The sequence below is a fragment of the Wyeomyia smithii genome, chromosome 2, assembly GCF_029784165.1.
Source record: "Wyeomyia smithii strain HCP4-BCI-WySm-NY-G18 chromosome 2, ASM2978416v1, whole genome shotgun sequence".
Classification (NCBI taxonomy): Eukaryota; Metazoa; Arthropoda; class Insecta; order Diptera; family Culicidae; genus Wyeomyia; species Wyeomyia smithii.
In genome coordinates this window covers 226,994,068-227,008,190 of record NC_073695.1, presented here as the reverse complement: position 1 = coordinate 227,008,190, position 14,123 = coordinate 226,994,068, and the positions used below count along the sequence as shown (strand labels likewise).

At 38.1% G+C, this 14,123-nt stretch overlaps 2 protein-coding genes across 7 annotated transcripts; both read right to left on the bottom strand.

Annotated features, from left to right (window-relative positions):
• Nucleotides 1–4,502: 4,502 nt before the first annotated feature.
• Nucleotides 4,503–7,992, bottom strand: LOC129721794 (uncharacterized). Of its 4 annotated transcripts, none has more exons than XM_055674791.1 (7): nt 6,968–7,992; nt 6,698–6,779; nt 6,444–6,638; nt 6,342–6,394; nt 5,263–6,249; nt 4,958–5,197; nt 4,503–4,894 (listed from the first exon to the last, which is right to left on the bottom strand). In XM_055674791.1, the coding sequence occupies exons 4-7, from the start codon at nt 6,369–6,371 to the stop codon at nt 4,535–4,537; spliced, it is 1,617 nt and encodes a 538-aa protein (XP_055530766.1). In that variant the 5' UTR covers nt 6,372–6,394; nt 6,444–6,638; nt 6,698–6,779; nt 6,968–7,992; the 3' UTR covers nt 4,503–4,534. The 4 variants fall into 4 exon arrangements, with proteins under 4 accessions (XP_055530766.1, XP_055530765.1, XP_055530769.1 ...); XM_055674790.1 differs by having other exon boundaries at nt 6,698–6,776; XM_055674794.1 differs by having other exon boundaries at nt 7,189–7,992.
• Nucleotides 7,993–8,445: 453 nt separating this feature from the next.
• On the bottom strand, nt 8,446–12,144 carry LOC129721795 (uncharacterized). Of its 3 annotated transcripts, none has more exons than XR_008727492.1 (2): nt 11,993–12,144; nt 8,446–9,050 (listed from the first exon to the last, which is right to left on the bottom strand). XR_008727492.1 is itself a non-coding variant. In XM_055674795.1 (2 exons), the coding sequence occupies exons 1-2, from the start codon at nt 9,660–9,662 to the stop codon at nt 8,784–8,786; spliced, it is 519 nt and encodes a 172-aa protein (XP_055530770.1). In that variant the 5' UTR covers nt 9,663–9,670; the 3' UTR covers nt 8,446–8,783. The 3 variants fall into 3 exon arrangements, 1 of the variants encoding a protein (XP_055530770.1); XR_008727491.1 differs by lacking the exon at nt 11,993–12,144 and adding an exon at nt 11,323–11,787; XM_055674795.1 differs by lacking the exon at nt 11,993–12,144 and adding an exon at nt 9,411–9,670.
• Nucleotides 12,145–14,123: the final 1,979 nt, after the last annotated feature.

The following is a 14,123-nucleotide window of genomic DNA, read 5'->3' as shown; positions in this document are numbered from 1 at the left end:
CTCAGTTTTGTCCGTAGAACTCTCAGTTAGCATCGTACCAAAAACCTTAGAGCAAGTGAGATGCTTTCGATAGTAGACTGCGATCCCGCCACCGCGCTTAAACACTCTATCGTTTCTTATAATGGAGTAGCCGGATACATCAATATTGCAATCGTTCGTATTAGAATTAAGCCATGTTTCAGTGAAACAAGCAATTTCAATCTTCGAGTCCAATAAGACGTTTCGAATCTAATCAAGCTTACTACCATTTCGCGCACAAAGGCTTTGAGCATTTCCGTGGTAGATATTCAGCTTTCCTGGGAATAAAGCCGCATTTAGCACTGCTGCCGGAATGTTCATGGAGGTGTGGTTATGAGACGGAGGCATCAAGTGTAAAAGGGGAAACAATTTCTCGAGGGCTGCATTTTTAAGGGGAAGCAGAAAGCAACTATCTTCGACATAAAACAATCTTCAATTTCAATGATAAATAAAACAAAAATACATATAAAGATTACTTCAAAAATAAACGGAAAGTAGTTACTAATCTAAATTTAAAATTTATCCAGCTCTTCCTCAGTTTGTATGGTAATGGGTGGTCCGCCAACTGTATGCTCAACATATACGATGCCATCCTTGGTGTAAACCGATGTCAGCTTACCTGCCTTTTTATGTTGTAGTGCAGCCAACTTCAGTTTTCGTGCATCGGTTCGTGGAGAGGTTCTCGTTGATATATATTCGACGATCTGAATCAAACCCAATATGACGCAGCTTGAGGTCTCGTTTTCGTAAATACGCGCTGTAGAATTCTTCCCGTGTTGCCTTCATTGCAAATTCGGCAACGATGAGCCCGTTGCTGTCTGAACTGCTGCCGGATTTAATGCGCCTGGTTTGCGCCATTAAGGTGGTCGTGTTGTTAATTGCTTGGTGTTTTCCGATTTCCGTGAGCAACGAATGTAGGTTTTCGCCGTTTTTAAAGGGAATGCCGCTTATGATGAGCTCGTATCGATTTTGCAGAGCTCCAATTTTTTGGGATATACCGTCCACTCTCGAGTTCAGCGAATCCAATGCCACATCGTGGTGCTGAAATTTTTTACGCACATTCATCCTTCACCGATTTTATGTCGTTCTGCAGTTCCGTTTTAACGGAGTCAATTTTGCTGTTTATATCACTAATTTCGCTCCTCACCGTGTCTATAAGTTGTCTCGTTTCCACAAACTGCTGCAACATCGTCTGAAACATACCTTCTAGCGTGATCGAATTCGAATTTACATCATCTTCCGCCGAAATCATTTCTGGCCAGTTCTGGCCGTCAGTCCGCTGCCGCTTGTTTGTCGATGCAGTGTTTTTATTAGAGCCACCAGCAGACGGAGTACGTTGAACAACGTTTGCCATCGTGTGTAGCGGAGGAAACCAACGCAGTCAACGGTTGTGTGAGTTATATAGCGAGTCTACTGATGCCAATTGGTACGCACAATAGAACTGACGAATCCACAGTTCACGGCAGCTAGATTTCGATCACAAGTTGACGTCCAGCCGAATAACGAATGAACTAGATAACACGCACGGGATTAATACCGATACTTTAATTCACGATGGGATAGTTAACGGTAGAGAAAAACGGTGAGAACTTTACTTTTGAAGCAGTTTAATCCGCGACTATTATTGGCACATACTCGCGCCGCTCGTGTTGCCAGATTCAATGGTTATGGTTTCACCTAAATATAACGTAAAAAGGTACGTGAAAATCAGATTATAATTACCTGACCAACACGTAGATGATTGACACTGAAGTTGACAAATTTAGAAAATCTATAACGAGCGTCTTAGCAGAGTGATTGAGAAATCAAAGAAATAGTTATCGGTTTCCGTTATACTCTACTAATTTTTTTTGGAAATAAACATTGAAATTCAGTCCGCAAATATATATTTCGACTGTGACGTACAGTCTTCCTTTTGTGTTTTGAAAAGGGCGGATCTTGAAACTTTTTTCATATCCCTTAATAATACCCATAAAAATATAAACTTCACAATTGAAAAAGAACTTTACAACAGACTCCCTTTCTTGGACGTCGTTGTAGTCAGAAAGTCTACGGACTTGGAATTTGAAATTTATCGGAAACCCACGAATACAAAACGGGTAATACCTAACACTTCAAACCATCCCTTCCAGCATAAAATGGCATCTTTCCATCATATGATCCACCGCATGGAAACTTTACCTCTAAGTGAAGTAGCCAAGCAAAAGGAACTGGAATATATTTTCGAAATTGCTAAACTTAATGGCTACAATGAAAGTATCATTCAAGCCATTATTGATAAAAAGAAGCGTGCTCATATTCGGAAATCTTTTACAACACTCACCCCAATAACAGAAGATCTGAAAAGGGTAGCCGTTGAATATGACGTTAACTTGACACGCCCACTTCGTTCAAAATTTAGAAAATTTGGGATGGATATTGTCTACACTAGTAGAAATACCCAACTCAAAACAAAATTGGGGTCTACCAAAGACCCTATTGATACCCTGAACAAAGCTGGAATTTATAAAATTGCATGCAGTCACTGTGACATGGTTTACATTGGACAAACTAAACGTAACCTAGGGATACGTTTCAAAGAACATTTCGCAGAAGTGACAAAAGCAAGTAAAGTTTCAAAAAATGTCCCACCATACCTTTTCAAATCAAAAGTTGCTGAACATATTTTTAACGAGGAACATCCACTAACTTCGAATAACATTCACCTCCTCCGCCCCGTTAATAATTTATGGAAACTAGACGTAGCTGAAAGTTTAGAAATTTATAAACAACACTCATGCACGCTTCTCAATAAAGACGCAGGTAATCACCCCTCATGGCTATTCAATCTGCTTCCCAAAAACCCCAGACATATAACGGTAAACAATCGACCGCATAATTCCCTACCTAACTCCAATTAAGAGTGCTAAATTTTCATTTTACCTACTACAAATAAAAAACAGGATTTACGCTTTGCTCTTTACCAGTCCACATAAGCACTGAGGAAGACTGTACGTCACAGTCGAAATATATATTTGCGGACTGAATTTCAATATTTATTTCCAAAAAAAATTAGTAGAGTATAACGGAAACCGATAACTATTTCTTTGATTACTGAAGTTGACACTTACACACTCACACATGAGCGGCTTTCGAGAAATCGGCAAAAGTTACGTGAAAAGAAGGTGGATGAGAATCAGCCACTTTTCCCAGTGAATTTTACGTGCATTTTTTCAGAGTGAACTTATCGCTCTCATCGAAGATCTTCCCAACGGTCTGAAAACCGCACGCATCGTACCGATCCTCAAAACAGGCAATATTCACCACGTCAACAATTATCGTGGCATATCGATACTATGCTCACTTGCGAAGATATTCGAGTCGCTAGTTCATGTCGTGCTATACAGAGTTGCACGACCGCTTATATCAGAATACCAACACGGGTTTGTGCAACAAAGGTCCACAACCTCCAACCTGATGTGTTATACAAACGCACTATTTCCTGAAATTGAGAACAGAAAACAAGTCGATGCTGTCTACGTCGATTTCTCTAAGACTTTTGATGTTGTACCACACGATTATGCCATCGAAAAACTCAAACGTATGGGGTTTCCAGAGCACATCACAGGATGGCTACACTTATACCTCACTAACCGTAAAGCCTCAGTCTGCGTGAACTCCGTGTGTTCCAAAGAGTTCGTCCTCACGTCTGGTGTCCCACATGGAAGCGTACTGAGTCCGCTTATATTTGTCTTGTTTGTAAACGACATATGCACTAGACAGATGTTTGCTGATGACCTCAAATTCTATAGAGTAGTATCGTCACCTCTGGACTGTCTGGCTTTGCAAGACGACATTAACGAACTCTCGCTATGGTGTTCACAAAATGGCATGAAAATGAACGCAGTGAAGTGCAAAATTGTTTCATTCGCACACAACCATACATATTACATTGATGGTAACGTCCTGGAGCGGGTCATTTCTATTTGCGATCTAGGAGTCACAATAGACTCTAAACTTCGATTTCATGATCGTCTCAATCATTTCAGCCAAAGCGTTTGCAGTGCTCGGACTCATTCGAAGGCAGTCGCGCCATTTCACTGATGTATACACTCTAAAAACCCTCTTCTGGTTTGGTTCGGAGCATCCTTGAGTATGCAGTGCAGGTATGGGCACCATACCAACTAGCGCACGCCGTGAAATTGGAGCGGATACAAAAGCAGTTCATTCGGTATGCTTTACGCCAACTACCGTGGAATGATCCGGTGGACTTACCCGACTACACCGCGCATTGCGTGCTTCTTAACTTAGAAACTCTTGCAGCCCGTCGAATCAAGCTGCAGGGAATGTTTATTTTCCGCGAGCCCTCCGAAGTTATCCCATGATTAATTTACCGTTCCGCAGAACTAGTTACGGACGTGATAGTGCATATAATGCATGTCTGAAAGCATATAATATATTCGATGGCCATTTTCTCTTATCCAGAAAGTAAAAAAAACTCAAACTAACATATATCACAATTTTTATCACGTATTTTTCATCCAAATAACGAGTCATGCAGAGAAATTCCACAATCCGGAAGAATCGCTCGTAGCTGTTGTAGGCAGTACTGTCTAGCTTCGTCATCACTATTGAAACTGACGGCTATGTTACTCTTTTTACTATAACCTATAGCACAACTTTTGAAATAGAATTCCCTCAGCCCGGGAAATATGGTTGCTAACGGAGCATTTAACAGCGCAGACAGCTCCAGCCGACAATCGGTTAGCACTATCCTCCGCAAGTTTGGTAAGGCAGAACAATGGCTCCAATGAATCGCTTTCAATTCGCATTTGCCGATTCGGAACGTAGTCAGCTTCGTCAGATTGTGCAGCTCGCGAAAAGCTGTATTAGCTAGCTATAGCCAAAAATTAGTTCATGCGTTAGTTATGATGAAAGCGAGAAAATATTTGTCTTTTACCTTTGAATACACAAGTAATTCCAATTTTTGCAAGTTGAATAGTTTTTTGCAAATTTTGTGTAATGCCTTGTGACTGCTCCTGGTCCAGAACGTTACCTTTAGTGATTTTAAATTACAAAGGCCATTATCGAATATCACATGTGACTCATTGTTGATTAACGTTAGTTTCTCTAGCAAAGGCATAGTTACAGTTGGTAAAATTCTGGTCGAAGCTATTCTGCAGTAGAGTAAATTTAGCACCTGTGGGGGGAATTGCGACAGCGTTAAAATACTCCAAATAGTATTTTTGGGCAATTGTTACATACTTTTAGGTTGGGCATGGATTCGATTGCTTTCAACTGTAGAAATTCAATTTGTTGACACTCCAGAGTTAGTTCCTCCAGCTGATGGGCGAACCGTGAAAGAGGTTCTGCAATACGGTATAGCAGAAGATTACTTTCAACGTAGAGTGTCTTCAGTTTTGGCATGTTTTTGATAAACATTTCTTCCTTTTTGTTGTGCATATACCCGTTTTGAGTTTGTTTGTAGTTTTCCTGAACAAATTTATCCCTGTACAAGTGTGCCTGCAAATTGGTCATCGCTGAAAACTTTAGGGACAGCATATTGTTCATTGTTTCAGGACTGTGAAATTGAACTTCTAGCGATTCCAACTGGGTGCAGTGTTTTTCGATTATATGAAAGGCCCAGTAGCAATCGGTAAGCAAAGCAAGTGTTCTTAAATTAGGCAAATTGGCGTCAATATTTATTTTGGTTACAGTTAGATCGATTTTGAGTGTTTCGATTCGATCATGCTCAATTAGCCATAGCTCTTGGTCCGATGTTTGGTTGTGACTCACGTACATGTTCAAAATAAGCTCCCGCAGGTTTTTTATTTCTCGTAACCGATTGCCAATAATATCTCGACCGCTGCCAAATGAACTACACAATTCTAGGCTTTCGAAATCTAGCTCAAGGCTAAATAACAGTTCGCTTATATTTTTCTCCGGAGTCGGTTCGAAAAGATACTTTAGGGAAGTGACCTCATCCTTTTCAACCGGTTCTAAGCGTCTTTCTTCGTAATCATCATCATCGTCGTCATCACGATGGACCCATTGAACCAGCGCGATGTTCCTAAAACTTGGAAAAATCCGTTTTTCCAGTTCCGACAACTGTGGTTCGAATGTGCGGTTCATAGATAAACAATATATACGTTGGAAATGTGTACCGCGCAAAATGCGGTACCAAAGACTGCATACTGACCAGCAGATCTTCCATGTTTTGAAGGGCAGGTAATGAAAAATGTGCTCTAAAATCTAAAATTAGTTTGTTGACATTAGTTGTGAATTGCCTCAGAGGCCTCTTTCAGCAAATAAAACTATCTCTGGTAATACTATCAATCCCTTACCTCGAGTGGAAGTTCATTGATTTTGTCCATTGTTGGAGGCTCGAAAATTATACCTGCAAAAACCGAGCCTAAGTATAATAAAAAGAATAAAACACAACTTACCTAACAATCGTATATGTAAAAAAAATCTTATTATTTGAAAAATTTGGTTGTTGCTCCTAGAATCTTATCACTAGAAACCGATCGTAACTATCGTAGTTCAAATTTTAAGCTTCATTCAATTTGCGGACAAAACAAAACTACAAAAATAGTGCCATATATGGATACGAAGCACACTGGTCTAGAATATACGTTTACCTAGACGAAAAGTGTCGTGTTTAGTATAGTCATCATATGACTCATATATGTACGTTTACCTAGACGAAAATCCCCGCATCGTGTTGTGTCTTTAGATTAGTCGTCATATCACTCTGGCAGACTTCAAAAACTATGTTCCTGCTTAAATGAAGAATGACACTTGTTAGAGATATTAACACTGAATAAATAATAAACAAAACTGAAAATGTTAGTTATTTGATGCTCGAGTGGTGTAGCAACCCAACTGAAACTGTTTCATATATATATATATATATATATATATATATATATATATAGATGATGAAACATACTATAAACCGTACACTTACATTACTATTAATTTTTACCATGCTAAACTCGGAAACTGGACCATTGTGCAATGTCATTGCATCATTGTGCGTCAGTGAATTCGGAACGTCAAAATTCATTTCGTTGATAATCGATAAGCTAAATTCATTTCCGCCTTATCAGTTTATTTTATTTTATTTTAATTTAGTTTGCATGTATAGAATTTTGATTTTGGTTGTGTAAATATTGCCATTATATTTACCTAGATGCCATAAAAATCGTGCTGTAGAAAATAAATAGATCACACGGTTTACACTTATGAACATGCATCTGCATGAAATTAGATAGTACATTTTGATATATAGATGGGTAGTTCATCTATTCGGCGCTGTAAATCGACCTTAAGTTCATTCGCGACCTCAGCATTTCTGCCTTTGTTTTGCTCCGATGTTTCGCATTAAGCACGTGACTTCCATTGAATGAATCAAAGTGAGGTAAGCAAGCAAAATACAGACGGTGTACATGAACTATTGAATTGGAAGAATGCAAATGATTGCATTGCTCGTAAATGAAATCTGACCTGTATTTTATAGTTTTTTTTAAGTGTTCGCTGTATCACTTTGCCATAATAGATCAATGTGTTAATCACAGTGATGAAATCCATGAAAAATGAAATTAAGGAGAATATGAGTTGTAGCCACGAATGCTGGTCTATTGTGTTAAAGTGTCTGTTCGCGTTGACGATCAAAACCAGAGAGATCGATTGCTGTTTATTCAGCAATCAGCAAACCTCAGCAACATGCATAGCTGAACATTATGGCAGGGTTTTGACATTTATGCCTATACGTAAAAATGTCACGATTACTTCAAGTGTTTTTGCACTTTACTCAATTCGTCAAATCACACTGCAAGTTGAAGTAATTTAGTGTTGATTTCTCGATGATTAACACTTTCCAATGAAATAATCTTGCGTTGAAAACTGGTTAATGGAAATCACCATCGTATTATAATGAATATCTCTTGTATTATCACTACTGTTTAAATCAATTGAATTACAGCTGCAATTCCAATTGACAAACGTCAAAACCATAAAGCGAAGCAAAAATAGTGACAACGGCGAACAGCGCAAGCAGCTTATTTATCCAGAGATCAGAAATTCATTTCAGCGTAAGTTTTATTGAATGTTTTAAATTTAAATGACAATAAAACGACTCTTTTACAGATCCTGAAATCGATTGCATCGATACAGTGACAGGGAACATCTCTAGGATCATTTTGTTAATAAATTAAAAATCTAAAATAAAATAAAATGAAAAAACTAAAATAAAAAGAAGTCTCTTGAATTTATTGTGAATTTATATAATTATCCAACTGACCGACATTCCGTATCTCAAACATAAGCATATCAACTATTATGTACCTTAGTACCACTTAGTAGGAGTTCGGATAAAAACCACTTATTAAACACTTGTTACTTGATCCAAAACCAAAACGACTGAGTCAGCCCCGCGCAGCGGGTTTTATTCCTCCTTTGCGTTACAGTATTGGTGTTCGATAGAACTCTCCACTCCGGAGGAGAAGTTATATTGATTATATATCTTTATCAATCGGACTCGGCCTTTACTGGGCCTTATTATTACACCACAATTCTTATCCTTTTAAATTTTTTAATCCATCGAAAACATCATTTAAAATGTACTTTTCTTAATTATATAATTTTGTATAAAATAGCGATTGCGTTCTTTAACGCTCATTATAATTCAAACTTCTGAAAGCGTATAATTACGCCAACTCGATCAATCGATCGATACAATATCGAAACACGTTTAAACAATTAATCTACAAATTTTCTTTGATTTATCTTTTATAAACTCTCCTCGGTCGAACCTTTAACCTTTCAGAACGTCTAGGACTTGGCGTTTTTGGTTCCGTTCCTTCATGATCGCCTTTGCGAAACCTCTTTGCAGCCACATCATCTGGAAACCCAAGGAAATCCTCCTCCGAGACCAGCCTACGCTTACAGTGACTTCTGCATGGAACCGCCACGTTTGAAGAATTCTTAGAGTCTTTCTGGACCCTCAATTGCGAGCGATGCGCCTTTGTCGTTACGCTTCCAATACATATCTGAAATATTATAGGAGAGCACTGTTTTACAAACTTTGCTTTTATCCATCTAGAATCATTTTTATTGTTATTATTTTTATACCAAATGGTATCTCCTAAATTCAGATTAGTAATTGGATCCACCGAAACTGATTTTCTATTACTAGTAATATCACTGTTTCGATTAATTTTTGTATCATCAATAGAATCGTCAGTTATCTTTGGTTTATATAGCTTCTTAGGATTAATTAAATCTAATAAAATCTTTGGTGTATAATTTAATAATTTTTCGGAAGGGTAGCTTCCTTCTTTCGGTAAACAAGTGTTTCTATAGTTAATAAGGAACAAACTGATTTGATCCTCCGTTTCCAACTTACTCACTTCTTGATCAAACAGAAATTTCTTTAGCACATCCTTAACAATCCTGACCGACCTTTCGGCTTGTCCGTTACTGGAGGGATTGTAAGGAGGACTCTTCATGACAATTATTCCTTGTCTTGTTAGAAATGAAATAAAAGTGGAGGAATTGAAGGGAGGACCACCATCTGTTACCACTACATCCGGAAGACCAAATCTGGCGAAAACAGCAATGAGCTTTTTAATAACTTTACTAGCATCTGTACCAAATCTCATCCACTCTACTTCGATCCACTTAGAAAAACTGTCTACGATCAGCAAAAATACCTTTTGTCCGAAGTAAAAAAAATCAGCATGTATTCTGCTAAACGGACGAATCGAAGGAATCCAATGTGATTCGATTTTATTTTTAGGAACTGTTGCCATTCTATTGCATGAATCACAAGCATGTACATAAGCCTCAATTGCTGCATTTATACCAAACCAGTAAACTGACCTGCGTGCCATCTGCTTCATTTTAACAATTCCAGAGTGATTTACATGCAGTAACTTTAAAATTTCTTTATGCATAGCTTTTGGGATAACCACCCTGTCCTGGAAAATCAAACATCCTTCAACCAACTCCAGATCATGCCGATTGGAATGTATGTTTATCAATTCTTTGTCGATTTTCTCAGGCCAACCACGCTGGAAATGTGTTATTATTCTTTGTAAAAAGCTATCCTGCTCTGTCTCTTTAGCAACTTTTGAAAAATTCATTGGAACTTCTTGTGTAAAATTTAAACTTTTTACAAAATCCTTGTCAAAATCAGTCGGAACTGGTTGAGGGAGTGGAAACCGTGAACAAAAATCAGCATTTCCCATTTGCGCTGATGGTCTATAACATATCTCAAAGTCATATATTGCCAATTCTAAAATGTATCTCTGCAATCTGGTTACATAAATGGCATTTTTACCGGTTTTCCCGAATATTCCTACAAGCGGTTTGTGATCTGTGTATACAGTAAAGCTTTGGCCATATAAAAATTTATGGAATTTTTTAATAGTGCTTACCAAAGCCAAAGCTTCCAAATGCAAAATTGGGTAAGAACGCTGGGCTTTATTTAATGAAAAAGACGTGAAACAAATTGGTTTTTCTGTGCCATTTACCAAGTGAGCTATGACTCCCCCTAGTCCATAGCTTGATGCATCCGAAACCACCACTATTGGTTTTGTTGGGTCGTAAAATTCTAGCATGTTTGCATTCAATAAGGCAGCTTTGCTTTCTGCAAAGGCCTTTTCACAGTTATTATCCCAATTATATTTCACATCCTTTTTCAATAATTGGTAAAGACAAAACAACTTTGAAGAGAGATGAGGTACAAATTTCCCATAAAAATTCACGAGACCTAAAAAGGCTTTCAACTCGGTTACATTTTTCGGGGTAACTGCTTCACTAATTGTATTGACTTTTTCTGGACTTGGAAGTAGGCCATTCTCCGTTATAACATGCCCTTAATATGGTAAACTGGATACGAAAAATTTGCATTTCCCCCAATTTACCTTAATATTGGCCTTATTCAAACGCTCTAAGACTGAGTAAAGTTTCCTACGACAATCATCTCGATCCTTCCCTGCAACTAACACATCATCTAAATAAACCGAAACGTTTTCAAGACCAACTAAAACCTGTTCCATGACCTGCTGAAAAATTGCTGCACTAGAGGACGCCCCTTGCGGTAAACGATTGTAAACATATAAACCCTTGATAGTATTAATGACCATAAATTTTTTAGATTTTTCAGACAACGCTAACTGAGTGTATGCACCCTCTAGATCTAATGAACAAAATATTTTACAACCTGACAATCTAGCAAACCGGTCCTGCGCTACGGGAAGAGGATATGTATTGGGAATAATCAATTTATTGATGGAAACCTTGCAGTCAATAACCAACCTAATGTCCTGATTTTTTTTCATCACCACAACTACTGGTGAAGCCCATTCACTAGTTTTAATTGGTGTTATGACTTTCTCCCTCTCCAACATTTCTAAGTGCTGTATAACTTTATCCTGTAATCTGTAAGGTACAGCATAAGCTTTACGAAAAATTGGTGAATTTTCCTTCAACACTAAATCTGCCTCAAACCCAAGAATCGGTGAAGAAAAATCCTTGCAGAAAACATTAGGAAAACACGCCTTGATATCCGCGATTGTGGCATCTTTGTGAATATTTTCACTAATATTACCTACACTGAGAGAGTTATGGAATGTCTGTCTCCAATTAGGGTAAAACACGTCTAACCAATTTCGCCCTAACAAAGGTAGAAAATCATTTTTGCTACTCAAGACAATTAATTCCAATTTTTTGCTAACTCCCCTTAAGACAACATCAACCAAAACACTACCACAGACAGACAACCTAGCCCCATCAACAACGACCAATTTTTTCCAACACTGATCAAGCGGCATTTTAAATAGTTTGTCATATAGTTGTTTTCCGATTAACGTAATGGAAGAACCACAATCTACTTCCATTTTCAATAATTGCTCTTGTATTGTAACATCGACTAAACAAGGCTCGTTAAATTTCTTATAGCTATTAATTTGCATGCACATAAAATCACCTGAATCATCTGATGACTCATCCAACCCGGAAGGCTTCAATCTACTAAAAAGTTGCTCTAGATTATTGCTTGCACTACAGCCCGGTCGCAGCTCATCCGCAAATCTAACCGTTGGTTTCCTCTGACTGTTGATATATTTAAAACATTTTTTTTAAAACATGCCCAGATTTGCCGCAATAATAGCAAGTCAAATTTTTTTTAAATCCAAACCGCCTCTGCCTAGAGCTACTTCTGTTTCTGTCCTTACTACCACTCGCACTTCTGTTTCGCAATCCATACCGCATACCCGATTTGCTCCTACTTCTACTTCTACTTCTGTCTCTCTGCTGAGTATTACTCTCGAACCTATCTCTACGCCCCAATCTATGTTTTACCGATGCAATTTGTTCATTTTTGCCACCAATCATCTTTGCTCTGGAACCCGCCAGCTCCCATTTAATTATCATCCTTTCAGCCGTTGCCAACGTAAGATTTTCTTCTCCTAGCATTTTTTGTTGTAGGCCTTTATCATAAACCCCCATTAGGAGTTTATCCCTAATGGCGGTATCTTTAAATTCGCCAAATTCGCAAAATTCAGCTTGCAGTTTTACTGCCAGAACAAAATTTTCAGCGGTTTCGTCCGCTCCCTTGACCCGGTTATAAAATTTAAACCGCTGTATCAAGTCTGATTCCTTTTTGTCAAACCGCTCTTTAAGTTTTTTAATTATCTCATTATACTGTAGAGTCGATAAATCCCTAGCAGGATACAAAAGTTTAAGCTCCTCAAAAACTGCCGATCCGCTGAGAGTAATAAATAGCGCCTTTTGAGAGTTCTCAGGGACGTTATTATATTGGAACATAAAACCTAACCGTTCAACATAGTTTGAAAAAGATGCTCCCGGAATATAGGGCTCTATCGTGCCCACTATATTCGAAGCCATACCTGCACCGGATGAATATATTCGCTATGAATTTGCCAAGGAACAATGAAAAAAATTTCGTCGCTTACCAAATGCCGTGTAAAATACTCCCTGCTGATGTATCACGCACGACCGTACGCTCCACACCAATGCAATGCTGAAGTAAAGACGCCAATCACCGTCGCCTGTTGACAATGTTTCACCAAACGATCCAACAATTGCGCTACCGTATTAGCGCGTAGTCCACAGCACCACGCACAGCAAGCAGCAAGCAGCAACCACAACGCAAAGCAAAAGAACAATTCCCCAGCCACAGCAGCCACAGAGTGATGACACAAAAAAACGCTTCCTCCCGTTGGAGTAAACGTTTATTTCGGCTAGGAAATGAATAAAAAACACTTTAGCGAATTTGAATTTCAACTAGGCTCGTGGTATTCGAAACCCTAAAAATTGAACGTTGAAAAGTTTTGCAGAAAAAACCGTTAATCACAACGGTGCAGAACTACGTTCAAAATCTCGCGCTAAACGAGATACTAAAAAAATCAATCTCGCTATAGTATTTTTTTTTCTTCGCTTGCACTTTACTACACTTTTAACTATTGATTTTGCTTTTTATTTAAATTTTTTTTGTCGAAATTTAAAATTCCTCACACTGTCGCTTTATCATAAAAATTTTTTTTTTTTTAACACTTCCTTTTTATCATTAAATCACTTGCTTTTCCCCGAAGCTTATTCTCTTTTTCCAGCACAATTGCTTTTTTTTATTTAATTGTAAGACTTCTTTTCGAATTTACCACTCAAAAGACCTTTGTCTCCGCGGACAAAACCAAAACCGATTTCCCTTTGGAATCAACGGCTTTAGGATTTTGAGAAAAATAGCACTATTACAAAAGGATCAGTTTAATAATTACTGACCTTTTCGACCTTCGATCGCTTTTTTTTTTTTTTTTAAATTCTTTTGTGCACTTTGCACACTTTTTCTTACTTTTTACTACACACGCGAACCGAAAAACTATTTCTTCTCTTCGTCGCCACTTATTATGTACCTTAGTACCACTTAGTAGGAGTTCGGATAAAAACCACTTATTAAACACTTGTTACTTGATCCCAAACCAAAACGACTGAGTCAGCCCCGCGCAGCGGGTTTTATTCCTCCTTTGCGTTACAGTATTGGTGTTCGATAGAACTCTCCACTCCGGAGGAGAAGTTATATTGATTATATATCTTTATCA

Coding starts and splice junctions, on each gene's coding strand:
- LOC129721794 (XM_055674791.1), bottom strand. CDS start 6,371: ATGGACAAAATCAATGAACTTCCACTCGAG. Junction 6,250..6,341: donor TCAATGAACTTCCACTCGAG/GTAAGGGATTGA, acceptor AACTAATTTTAG/ATTTTAGAGCACATTTTTCA. Junction 4,895..4,957: donor AATTACTTGTGTATTCAAAG/GTAAAAGACAAA, acceptor TTTTGGCTATAG/CTAGCTAATACAGCTTTTCG.
- LOC129721795 (XM_055674795.1), bottom strand. CDS start 9,662: ATGAGATTTGGTACAGATGCTAGTAAAGTTATTAAAAAGCTCATTGCT. Junction 9,051..9,410: donor AATTTCTGTTTGATCAAGAA/GTGAGTAAGTTG, acceptor ATAATATTTCAG/ATATGTATTGGAAGCGTAAC.